The sequence below is a fragment of the Varanus komodoensis genome, unplaced genomic scaffold (genome assembly GCF_004798865.1).
Source record: "Varanus komodoensis strain SLA01 unplaced genomic scaffold, ASM479886v1 scaffold27, whole genome shotgun sequence".
NCBI lineage: Eukaryota > Metazoa > Chordata > Lepidosauria > Squamata > Varanidae > Varanus > Varanus komodoensis.
In genome coordinates, this window is record NW_025335701.1 from 4824039 (window position 1) to 4836391 (window position 12353).

Here is a 12353-nt window from a genome sequence, read left to right on the forward strand (position 1 = left end):
AATAATACACAGAAGCGGGAAGACCTTGGGTTGCGCCAAGTATATTGGGAAAAAAAAAACAATGGCTGGTCTCCCTTTGAACATGCAAACCTGGGAATTCTTTGAGTCTCTTTATAGTTCTAATTGGAACCAAGACTGATATAAAAACTTCTTTGAGAATGCCTAGATTATGTTGAACATGGGCGAGTTGGTTGGGTAAAGTTCTTCAACATCTCTCCATCTTCTCTTTCTTCTTTCATATAACTGTCTCTTTCACGGAGGTACTGTTACTTGGGAGATAAATCCCTTTTCTCCAGTAAACCCAGCACAATGACATGACATCTCAGAGATTTCTGTGGAAATTCTGGGTGAGTGGGTGGGGAGGGGAATGGTGTCCATCATTTGCTGGGAGGACCTCTGTTTCCTGCAACTTTCACTTCTGTGGCTACTCCGGAAAATTTTCGTAATGGCTCAAATGACACTGGGAAACTGTGGGGTGCAGAGGCTTGGACACAAAGGTGCATTGTGAATGGGACTGCAGGAGAATGGTAATTCTTATATGACATGGGTTGTATTATTTATGGTGATGCTAAGAATTAGGTCACGATTCTAGAAATCCTTTGTTCAGTTTCCAGTAATATGTAACTTCGTAATTCAACAGCCGCCCTTGAATCCAGATGATACAGATGTTGCTAGTCACAAAGTTGTGTCAGACCCATTGTGACTCCATGGACAACATTCCTCCAGGCCTTCCTGTCCCCCACCATCCCCCAGAGTCCACTCAAGCTCGCACCAACTGCTTCAGTGACTCCATCCAGCCACCTCATCCTCTGCAGTCCCCTTCTTCTCTTGCCATTTATTGTTCCGAGCATTAGGCTCTTCCCCAGGGAGTCCTTCCTTCTCATTAGGTGGCCAAAGTATTTGAGTTTCATCTTCAGGATCTGGCCTTCTAAAGAGCAGCCAGAGTTGATCTCCTCTAGGACTGACCAGTTTGATCGAGATAATGTGCATGGAGGTTTTCTTTATTGATCTTGGAGGTCATATGGGGCTGACATTATTTTCTTAGACTTTTTTCATGTCAACAGATTTGTTCGTATAGCTGTTATGGTTTTACCAAAATGGTATAACTGATATCAGATTAAAATGTTTAAGAGAACTGGAACACCAGAATACTATAAAATTTCTCTCCTAGATTTAATTTAGCAAGGAGGAAAAAGGCTCTGTTGTATAATCTAGGGAAATAAGTATGTGCAATGGAAGACTACATGAAAGTAAATCCATCTAAATTTACTGCAAACAGATTTATGGCTATTTTCTAGCTAGTTGTGGAATGGAAAATCTTATTTTTCTAATTAAAAACATAATTAAAAATAATCTTGCACTAATTAAGTCCCTTGGAAATATTTGCTGTTGTGATTGACCAGTGATCTATAAATTTAATAAATAAGAACTAGCATGATCCAGTCAATTTTGAGCACTATTAAAACCATTTATTTAAATTAAAATTGTTTTAAGCACATGCTTAATTCCCCAATCAAATTCAGTGAGGTTTAAAAGTGCTCAGCATTAGCTAGATTGTGTCATGAACAAAGGAGGGTGCACATGGTCTGTTTTTAATCACACTGTTCACAACTACATTGGAAAAGACAAATGTGGGAGGCATGTGGTTGAAAAAAGAACTGTTTCTCAATGTCAGTAGGAGAAGTAAACATGAAGGGAGCCCGCTTTCAAGCAGATTTTGAAAGTCACATTAATATTTCTATTTACCTTTGGGCCTTTCATGATGTTATCTTTGCTGGCTGCTTTTATAGGATACAGGATATTTTTCTAAGGGTCATAACCCAGGGGTATGACATAGCTTTAGGTTTTAATAACCTGATGAAATCTAGGTCATGAAATGCTCCGTATCCACACACACCCCTCCAGCTATAAAGTACAGTCTTGGTGTTATATGGGCAGTGTGGATGGTTGTGCATTTTAAGAATACTGTTACTGCACAGTGAGATAATTAGCATTATGCAGCACTGCCTGGTGGAAACAAGCTCCGCCATTCTAAAACATATGATGGTTGTTCAAGACACAATTTTGATTGGTGGCCACGAGTGGTTTGTTCCTCTGCATCTTATACATACTTGCTCAATAGCAAGTTCTGTACTGTTTACTGTAGAGTAAATTCGACTCAAGTGCTTTCCCTTGCCTTGGGACTACAGCCACACAAATGCCTTCACCTGGATGATTTCCTGCCCAAGTTTTTCCCAGCATGTGAACACTTAACTGAAAATTAGCCGGCAACACCATTTTGACATGCAGACTTGAGACTTTGCTTTGTTCTTCAGCGAATTTTGGGTTTGGAAGTAGTTTCGAATGTTTCTCTCATCATTTCGCCCACCTGCAACTAGAAGTCCCTTTGTGCTATGGCTGCAACTCAAAGAGCGTCCCTAACATTTCTTAAGAAAGTTGCTAAACTAGTGCAGGCGGGTATATTCTGCAAGTCTGAAGGCTGCCCATTCCTGTAGTAAAGTAGCATTTTTAGAGCAAGGATATATCCATTGTGCCTTCGTTTGCTTGCTTGCTTGCTTGGGATATAGACCACTGTAACAGTCCTACCAGATGCTCTAAGCCGTGGGTCCTCAAACTACGGCCCATGGGTCCACCATGCCAGGGTTTGGACTCCTGCGCGGCTGTGCCCACACCCGCCCCCGGCCTCGCCCCGAGCTCGCGCAGAGCTTGTTCTGGACTTGCTTGGAAAAAATGGTCCTCAAGCAAGTGCGCCACTGCCCCGCATGCCCCCTTCCCCTCGCCACGCGCAGCCGTGCGCCTCACCCTCCCCTCCCCTCCCCTTGCCCCTCCCACCCGTGTGCCCGTCCCTCACCTCCCCTCGCATTGCCTTACCCCGCCTGCCCATGCACCCCGCCTCCGCTCCCCTTGCCCCGCCCACCTGCATGCCCCTCCCTCCCCTCCCCTCCCCTTGCCCCTCCCACCTGCACCCCCCCCCCTTGCCTCGTCCCCCCTTGCCCCGCCCACCCGCCCCACCCTCCCCTCCCCTCGCCATGGCCACTGCCACGTGCCCCGCCCTCCCCTCAGCCTGCACACGGGCCCCGCCCCACCCCGCCCTGCCCCCACCCACGCCCAGCCCCGGCACCTTTCAGCTGGCCCCCGTTGAAAAAGTTCGAGGACTCCTGCTCTAAGCAGTTCACATCACAACAATACTAAACAATAAAACAGTTAAAGCAATGTGCCTATACCAATATTAGAAAGTAACAATGATATGTAACAGCTGAGAGTATTAATTAAAAACAATGAAATGTGAAAACAGACTTTTTCAAACCGCAAACAATACAATTGTCTGGAGAATAAAACTGCTTTCCCCTGGTGCCAAAAAGATGGTAAGGAAGACACCAGGCAAACCACTCTTGGGAGGCCGTTCCACAGGTGGGTCGCAATTCTGTTCACCATCCTCCTCACCTCCTTAGAGGAAAGGCCGTGAGCCCGATCTAAGGAGCCTTTTTAGGCTAATCATAAATCTTTATAATTTTACATTTTGAAATGAGCATAGAACACATGGGTTTTTAAAAATGCAATACCTTTAAAACTAATACTACCTACAGTTTAAGATTCTTCCTAATGGAAGGAGTTTTATTTTGTAAAAAGACCAAAGACAAAGCTGTAAATCCACGGAACAAGTGATGGATCGTGATGAGCAGACGAGAACACTAACTGAGAAATAATGTAAACGGACTTATGTCTTCTGAAGGGCAAAGCTGTGGCGCAGAAGGTGGAAATGCTGCATTGCTGCTACTTTGCCAGTATGAACGGAAGTGCCTTCGCACGCATGCGTCTGTTGTGGGTGAGAATGGCGAGAGTCTGCGCCCACTGAATGGTGGCGAGAGGAAAGGGAGCGAGGCCAGGGCAAAGCAGGGTGACCTTCTGGAGACCAAGGGAAGGCCGTTTGCACCTCATGTCTTAGGTTCTACACCCTTGCTTTAGCTGTTGTCATTTTATGTATCTTGGCCTCTTCATGTATTTTATTTTATTTATTTAAAAAAATTGTATGCCATCCATTACTGTCGTCTCTGGACGGCTTACGACATTATTGCAGAATGTCAATTAAATAAGATAAATTAATTATTCCACACTGAGCATCGTTAAAATAAATTAAATACATCCTGGGAATGAAAGTGTGGGCCATCTGAAAGCGTGTGTTGTGACAGAACTGCTGTAGGAGTGGTTTCTAGCAAGCCACCAGATGCGTTTCACAACACATGCCTTCCACTCAACTACCTGGTCAGGACTCTACATAATTATATCATGTTCACACTGCTTGTAGCTCAGTGTTGAGGATTACTTTTTTTTTAAAGGTCTCTCCATGTGCTGATCTGCAATGCTGCTATTTTGGGTGCTCCTTGGCAACTGACTGAGGATGGTCTGGAGTCCACCTTTCAAGTGAACCATCTGGGGCACTTCTATCTCATTAAACTCCTCGAAGGTGTTCTTCGTCGCTCAGCGCCTGCAAGAATCGTGATGGTTTCTTCTGAATCACACAGGTTAGTTTGGATTCAGAATGGGTGAACTATTTTTAAAGTTCTTAAGCATTTTTTCAGTGATTTCAGGGAAGCTGCATCCATCCACAGGTATCCATGCTAGAACATCCGAAGCATTTTCAGTTTTAGTGTTTAATTCTTCTTTTCTAAAGCTCTGGAAGAGAAATGCAAAGCAACCACTAGAGTTGAAGTGGTCTTTTCACAGGAGGATGAGGATGAATTTGTGACAGTAAGGAAGAAGGGAGGGTATTCTTGAAATTTAAATCAATAGATGGGAAGATAGCGTGCTTAATGTGATCCCTGGAGATCTCAGGGCAAGTCCCTACTAAGCCATAAAGTACACTCGGTAGCCTTGGTCCAGCCATTGATTTTCAGATCTGGGTGTCTCTCAAACAGCTGTTCAGATCAAAGGCATCCTAGAAGAACCAAGCTGGTCTCCATAATATCCTGTGACACGTTTTGTATGTGCACTGGAGTTAAAAAGCAGCCTGTGGTACAGCATGGGAAGGAATCCTTTCTGCTTGGTCTCAGGCTGTTTGAATCCTGGCCCATGTCCACCAGCTTGAGCCCCTTGGTGAAAGAATAGGATATGTAAGTGAATGCTAAATTAATGAATTATACAACATTAAGAATTGATGCCACATAGACATACATCTCTTATAATACTGTAAAGCCCACCTTTTGGGTCAATCTGAGTATGGAGGCAGGTTTTTATTGTGGTTTGTGCCATTACATTTGCCAGGAGATGGAATAATAATTGATTAAATTGGAATGGCATGACCTTTATTGATTTGTCATTCAACAACTTCAATGCCATTCCAAGACAGCTATTCTAACTGGAGAAACAATGTAGTTAAAGACTTTTAGATTAAATCCGATTTTGTTTTTGTGTTGTTTTAATGAGAAATTAAGAAATTGAATGCAAACATTAGTGGTATTGTTTTGAGAAGTGAAGTGGTGTACCTGATGAATTTACATTGGAAAGCTAGCCTCTTTGGTAATACTGTCAATTAATATCATCCAGCATTTCTTTTTAGTTGCTAGTGGAGTGCATTTGAAAAAAGAGGACCTTCAGCCATATTTGTAGGAAAACAGGACTGAATGAATTGAAACTAGCACAAGAACTTCAGTGCTTTTGCTGTTCAAGTGCATATTGATATTATTATTATTGCAACTTTTATATGCTGCCCCAAAGCCCATAGCAGAAATAACACAATACTAATTACAAAAATTATGCTGCAATCAAAACAGAAATACTTAATACAATAGTAGAATATTTAATATAAAGCAGCAGTAAGATACAACTATAGCCTCCCCATGCCCAAATCAGAGCTGCTGGTTGAAAAGGTGTAGCTGCAGCAAAGTGGCGACCGCTGTCCTTCAGCGATCCCAGCTTATTCCATGCCCCTCCCTCTGCCAGCTGAAAGAAAACCTAGCAGACTCCACAAAGCTCTCTTCTGTTGTGGAAAGGCTAAGCAGTGTAGGGGTCTGGGGAGTGAACTGTTTCTGCACCCCATCACCACCCACCAATGTGTCAGAGGCCTAAGCTTGCTTTTTAAAATCATATTTGCCCAGTGCTTTTTTGTCATAGAACGCACCGGAACGGAGTTCTGGCATCTTTTTTCAACGGATTTTCGAAGTTTTAAAAGTAACTTTTGAAAATTTGATGTTTGGTCCATGTGGATTTGAATCTCCCTGTCGAGCGTAGCAGGTCGGTGGCAAAATCATTAAAACGGTGCATGCGGGCTGCTTGTGTGTCGAGTCCGATGCATGCGTGCTTTGTCCGCACTGGTTGCGATGGCGCTGCTTGGCTTGTGATTGGACGTGTGGTCGCGCGCTGAGTGCTTACTGCAGGCAGCGACCATTATGTTTCATTACACAACTGATGTGTGTGGGTGTGTGTACAGTGATTGACTACATGCGAAAGATAAATAATTTCATGAGTTCCGGCACCTTTTTTCTTACAAAAAAAGCACTGTGTTTGCCTAATAGGTAGCTCTTGAGACCTGGCAGAATCAGACCGGGCTGACCAATTTTATCACTCCCCAACAAAGGACTTATGGTCTCAATGACACTCTGCAGATAGATTTACTTTAACCATTTTAAATTTATGGTGGTAGAAATGAAAGGAGGCGATACAAAATGCCTGTGATAAACTTCCCAATTGTTAAGACAAGAAACATCTAATAATTAGGTAGTAACCACCAAAAATAATAATCTTGGATGGCCTTATCTTTGCAAAGCGCACCAGGTTTATGAAAGCAAAGTAGTAGATTCCCATCATAGCAGAGGGAAGCTACAGCAGGGCAGGTGAGTTTAGCACTTGAAATAAATCTGCCAACTCCAATCACTTGCCAGATGTGAAGGGCACAATGGGATATGTATAAATGAGCTGTTATTTAATGGGAGATTATGTTGAATTGTCAGCTGCTTGTTTCTCTCTGTAACACTGATCTCCAATGGTTTTTCAAATCGCATCTTTGCTTTTCAGGGGTTTCATCTCCGCCCACTTCATTCATGTCATACAAAGCTCAACTTCATGTCTTTGCAAATCTTTAAAGCTTGGTTGGGAAAAAAGGTTGAAAAAATACAGCAAAAAATGGAGCATTCATTGCTTAGTCAGGCAAGATCAGCCAAAGGGTATGGAAACTAATTCCCCCAAAAGTAAATGGTGTGTGTCCAGACCTCGCAACTAATTACTTTTCCATTTCTAGGGGGGTTGTCATCCATTAAATCATATTTAAACATATAAAATAGTCATTGAAAATGGCTGCTAGTTTTACAATACTGGACTGTAAGAAATGAGCAGAGTGAGCTTGTTAGCCAGTGCCTCTTCTCACTGCAAGTATTTTGTGCTGTCCCTCTGCCTCAGAGGATGACAACCTGCCACTGCTCCTAGGGGAAGCTGTCCCTGGGCTGGTGCCGTGCAGATTTAGTGTGCTGCATCATGATCTCATAAAGGCCCCTGCTGCACCCCTTTCTTGTGTTCTCCAAATCCTGGCTGTCTATAACGGAAGGAAGAAGACCCCATAACACAGCATTTTGTGCTTTGTGTTAACCATCTACGGGAAACCGTTCTAGGGAACAGTCATCAGTGAATTTGTTGTTTGTTTTTAGTGCATCTTTTCTTCCATCAAACAATTTTGCAATTTATTTTCTATTACTACTGTGTTTAATGGAAGGGCAGGCAGATGGCTGTCTTTAAAAAAAAACCCTTCACCTGACGTAGAAGTCTTCAGTTGTTTGCTACCTTGTTGTTTTTTTTAAAAAGAAAGAAACAGCTGGTGTTTAATGATTCTGTCAGACCCAATTAAAAAACATCAACTAGTTACTTTGATTTGTGCTCAGTCATGCCATGGGTATACTTAAAAACATTAGACTGCGCCAGAGATCATTTTGGCTTTGTTCACATTTATCTTTTATACCTTTAAGGATATCGATGGCATATTACCAATGTTACAGCCCCTTTCTGACCATCAATTTTTAATCTAAAAAGATTCTAAGAAGCAGCAAGTCTCATCTGTAGTTACTTGGGCACTTAAACTCCAGAGTATGCGATACCATGTGCACTAGAAAGCAATAACTGAGAGAAGATAAATGGTAGAGGCTATACTTCTGCTTAGCTTCAGAAGCTGAAATCTTTGATCTGAAATTATGTAGAATTTCTTCTTAATGCAATTATTGGCTGTTTTAAAAATTAATTATACTGAAAACAGTTGTTTCAGATAGTATAGGAAACGGCAGCTCCTATGGTGGTAGCACAGCATTGAAAAGAAAGGTTTAAAGCCATCTTGCTTTTAGGCTCCAGAATTCTCCAGACTGTAGTTAGTCGGCAGTGATGGTCCAACTCACATGGCCATTGTGGCCATTCCTGCTCTGGGTTTTGCCAGCTCAGATGAATCACGCCAACAAGTTATCTACCTAACTTGTTACGTAGCACTATTCTCCCAATCCCTGTACCATGTATGGGCACAACACACAGTGCAGATTGAGTTGGCTTTACTGGCACAGCAGGTAACATTAAAAAGTAAGTAACTACTAGCAGACCCATTGAAAACAATTTCAGAGATTGTGAATTTATGGTGGAGGCAGATGGTTCCAGCTGCTGTTAAACAGAGAAAATAAGGTATATCACCGGAGGGGGGGGGGGGCAGGCAGGAACATCTTCTGTCCAGAACCTTGCAAACACTCTTTGTCAGGACTTTTAAGATGCCTTGTGACATGTAGATGCTTAATTCTAAACTCAGGAAGTTAAGAGTTGCCATCCTTATGCTACACATCAAGAATGGCAAGGGAAGCCCCTTTCTCTGCAAACTGCTCAGTACTTCGCCTTCATGGAGTCCATTCTTTACCAGCAAGTAGGTATGTCTACATCGGATCCTCCTCACATGGCATGGGGCAGGGGGAGAAAGCATTTCTGGCAGCCAAAATGCTTTGGAGTTCAGCTTCAGCCCTAGCCAGTATGGCCAATGACCAGGGATGCTAGCAGAACACCAGGTTGGGGAAGTCTGTTCTGTAGCAAATCTTATTTCTTCCCCCCCACACCCTGTTGGATCATTTTGATTCATTTCAGCTACTTGCTCTGCTTCCAACATGTGTCCCATGTTTATATGGCCATCTGTATTCAGGCCTTTTCCTTCATGGATCACTGCCTTGTTGTGGCAAAGGGGCTTGCGTAGCTCAATGAAGCTATGAGCTCTGCCATGCAGGGGCACCCAAGATGGACAGGTCATAGCAGAGAGCTCTGACAAAACGTGATCCACTGGAGAAGGAAATGACAACCCACTCCAGTATCTTTGCCATGAAAACCCCATGGACGTTACCAAAAGGCAAAAAGATATGACGCCGGAAGATGAGCCCCTCAGGTCAGAAGGTGTCCAATGCGCCACTGGGGAAGAGTGGAGGGCTAGTACTAGTAGCGCCAGAAAGAATGAAGCGACTGGGTCAAAGCCAAAAGGACACTTAGTTGCAGATGTATCTGGTGGTGAAAGGAGAGTCCGATGCTGCAAATATCTATACTCCATAGGAACCTGGAATGTGAGATCCATGAATCAAGGCAAGCTGGATGTGGTCAAACAAGAGATGACAAGACTGAACATCGAAATCTTAGGAATCAGTGAACTAAAATGGACAGGAATGGATGAATTTAATTCAGAAGACCATCAGGTATACTACTGCGGGCAAGAATCCCTCAGAAGAAATGGAGTAGCCTTCATAGTCAATAAAAGAGTAGGAAAAGTAGTACTGGGATACAATCTCCAAAAGACAGAATGATCTCAGTTCGAATCCAAGGAAAACCATTCAACATCACAATAGTCCAAGTCTATGCCCCAACCACTGGTGCTGAAGAGGCTGAAGTTGACCGGTTCTATGAAGGCCTACAACACCTTCTAGAATTAACTCCAAAAAATGATGTCCTTATCATCATGGGGGATTGGAATGCTAAAGTAGGAAGCCAAAAGATAACCGGAATAACAGGCAAGTTTGGCCTTGGAGTACAAAATGAAGCAGGGCAAAGGCTGGTAGAATTTTGTCAAGAGAACATGCTGGTCATAGCCAACACTCTTTTCCAACAACCCAAGAGAGGTCTCTACACATGGACATCACCAGATGGTCAACACAGAAATCAGATTGACTATGTGCTCTGCAGCCAAAGATGGAGAAGCTCTATACAGTCAGTAAAAACTAGACCAGGAGCTGACTGTGGCTCAGCTCTTGAGCTTCTTGTTGCAAAATTTAGGCTTACATTGAAGAAAGTAGGGAAAAGCACTAAGCCACTCAGGTATGACCTAAATCATATCCCTGATGAATATACAGTAGAGGTGACAAATAAATTTAAGGAATTAGATCTGATAGACAGAGTGCCTGAAGAACTATGAACGGAGGTTCGCAACATTGTACAAGAGGTAGCAACTAAAACCATCCCAAAGAAAAAGAAATGCAAGAAAGCAAAATGGCTGTCTGAGGAAGCTTTACAAATAGCTGAGGAAAGAAGGGAAGCGAAAGGCAAGGGAGAAAGAGAAAGATACACCCAATTGAATGCAGAATTCCAGAGAATAGCTAGAAGAGATAAGAATTCCTTCTTAAATGAACAGTGCAAAGAAATAGAAGAAAACAAAAGAATAGGGAGGGCCAGAGATCTCTTCAAGAAAATTGGAGATATGAAGAGAACATTTCATGCAAAGATGGGCATGATAAAGGACCAAAATGGCAGGGACCTAACAGAGGCTGAAGAGATTAAGAAGAGGTGGCAAGATTACACAGAAGAACTATACAAGAAAGAGCTTAACATCCATGATAACCATGATGGGGTGGTCACTGACCTTGAGCCAGACATCCTGGAATGTGAAGTCAAATGGGCCTTAGGACGTCTGAGCAACAACAAAGCTAGTGGAGGCGACAGTATTCCAGCTGAGCTATTCAAAATCCTAAAAGACGATGCAGTAAAAGTGCTACACTCAATATGCCAGCAAATTTGGAAAACAGTGGCCACAGGATTGGAAAAATGTGGGAATTCATCCCTGCCTCGCAGCATTCATGCTGTAGCTAGGCACGCTACGCTCAGCCAATAGTATTGTAATTTACCAGCCAATAGTATTGCAACTTACTCAGCTAATAGCATTGTACTTCACCTGTGTAACCATATAAGGCTTGTGACCATATATAGCAATAAGTACGCTTCCTGTTACCCGCGCCTGCGCATAAGCAATCAATAAGCCTTTGTGAATCCTGCGCTTGCGCACAATCAACTAGGGTGTTCACTGCTTTACTCGATGGCTATTGGATTACGCAAGTATAAATGTATCAATCTGTGAAATAATAAAAAGGGCTGCTTGTGTTGACGCAGTAGAATTTTCTGCGAAGATCTTCTTTGTTCTCTCAAACAACCAACCAAGCATGCTTTAAAACTTATTCTTTGTCTGCAGTGTCTTATTTCTTTCTCTGAACTCTCTTGCACCGATTGTCGAGCCGGATCCCGACAGAAAAGGTCAGTTTAAATTCCGATCCCAAAGAAGGGCAATGCCAAAGAATGTTCAAACTAACGCACCATTGCACTCATTTCACATGCTAGTAGAGTTATGCTCAAAATCCTACAAGCTAGGCTCCAGCAGTATGTGGACCGAGAACTACCAGAAGTACAGGCAGGATTTCGAAGAGGGAGAGGAACTAGAGATCACATTGCCAACATATGCTGGATCATGGAGAAAGCTAGGGAGTTCCAGAAAAACATCTGCTTCATTGACTATGCTAAAGCCTTTGATTGTGTGGATCACAACAAATTGTGGCAAGTTCTTAAAGAGATGGGAGTACCAGACCATCTTATTTGTCTCTTGAGAAACCTATATATGGGTCAAGAAGCAACAGTGAGAACAGGACACGGAACCACTGATTGGTTCAAAACTGAGAAAGGAGTTCGGCAAGACTGTATACTGTCGCCCTGCCTACTTAACTTATATGCAGAGCACATCATGAGAAAGGCAGGGCTAGATGAATCACCAGTTGGAATTAAGATTGCTGGGAGAAATATCAACCTCAGATATGCAGATGATACCACTCTAATTGCAGAAAGTGAAGAGGAACTAAAGAGCCTCCTGATGCAGGTAAAAGAGGAGAAAGCAAAAGATGGCTTGAAACTCAACATTAAGAAAACTAAGATCATGGCATCCGGTCCTCTCACTTCCTGGCAGATAGATGGGGAAGAAATGGAGGTAGTGACAGATGTTATTTTCCTGGGCTCCAAGATCACCACAGACAGGGACTGCAGCCAAGAAATTAAAGGACGCTTGCTCCTGGGGAGGAAAGCTATGGCAAATCTAGACAGCATACTAAAAA

The 12353-nt window shown here is 42.9% G+C and overlaps 1 protein-coding gene across 4 annotated transcripts in view; it reads left to right on the forward strand.

Annotated features, from left to right (window-relative positions):
- WWOX (WW domain containing oxidoreductase) overlaps window positions 1-12353 on the forward strand; it is a 713985-nt gene that overhangs the window by 189858 nt on the left and 511774 nt on the right. For all 4 annotated transcript variants that reach the window (XM_044434017.1, XM_044434018.1, XM_044434021.1 and 1 more), the window contains exon 7: window positions 4338-4523. In XM_044434017.1, coding sequence (XP_044289952.1) covers window positions 4338-4523 — 186 coding nt within the window. The remainder of the gene's footprint in view (window positions 1-4337; window positions 4524-12353) is intronic.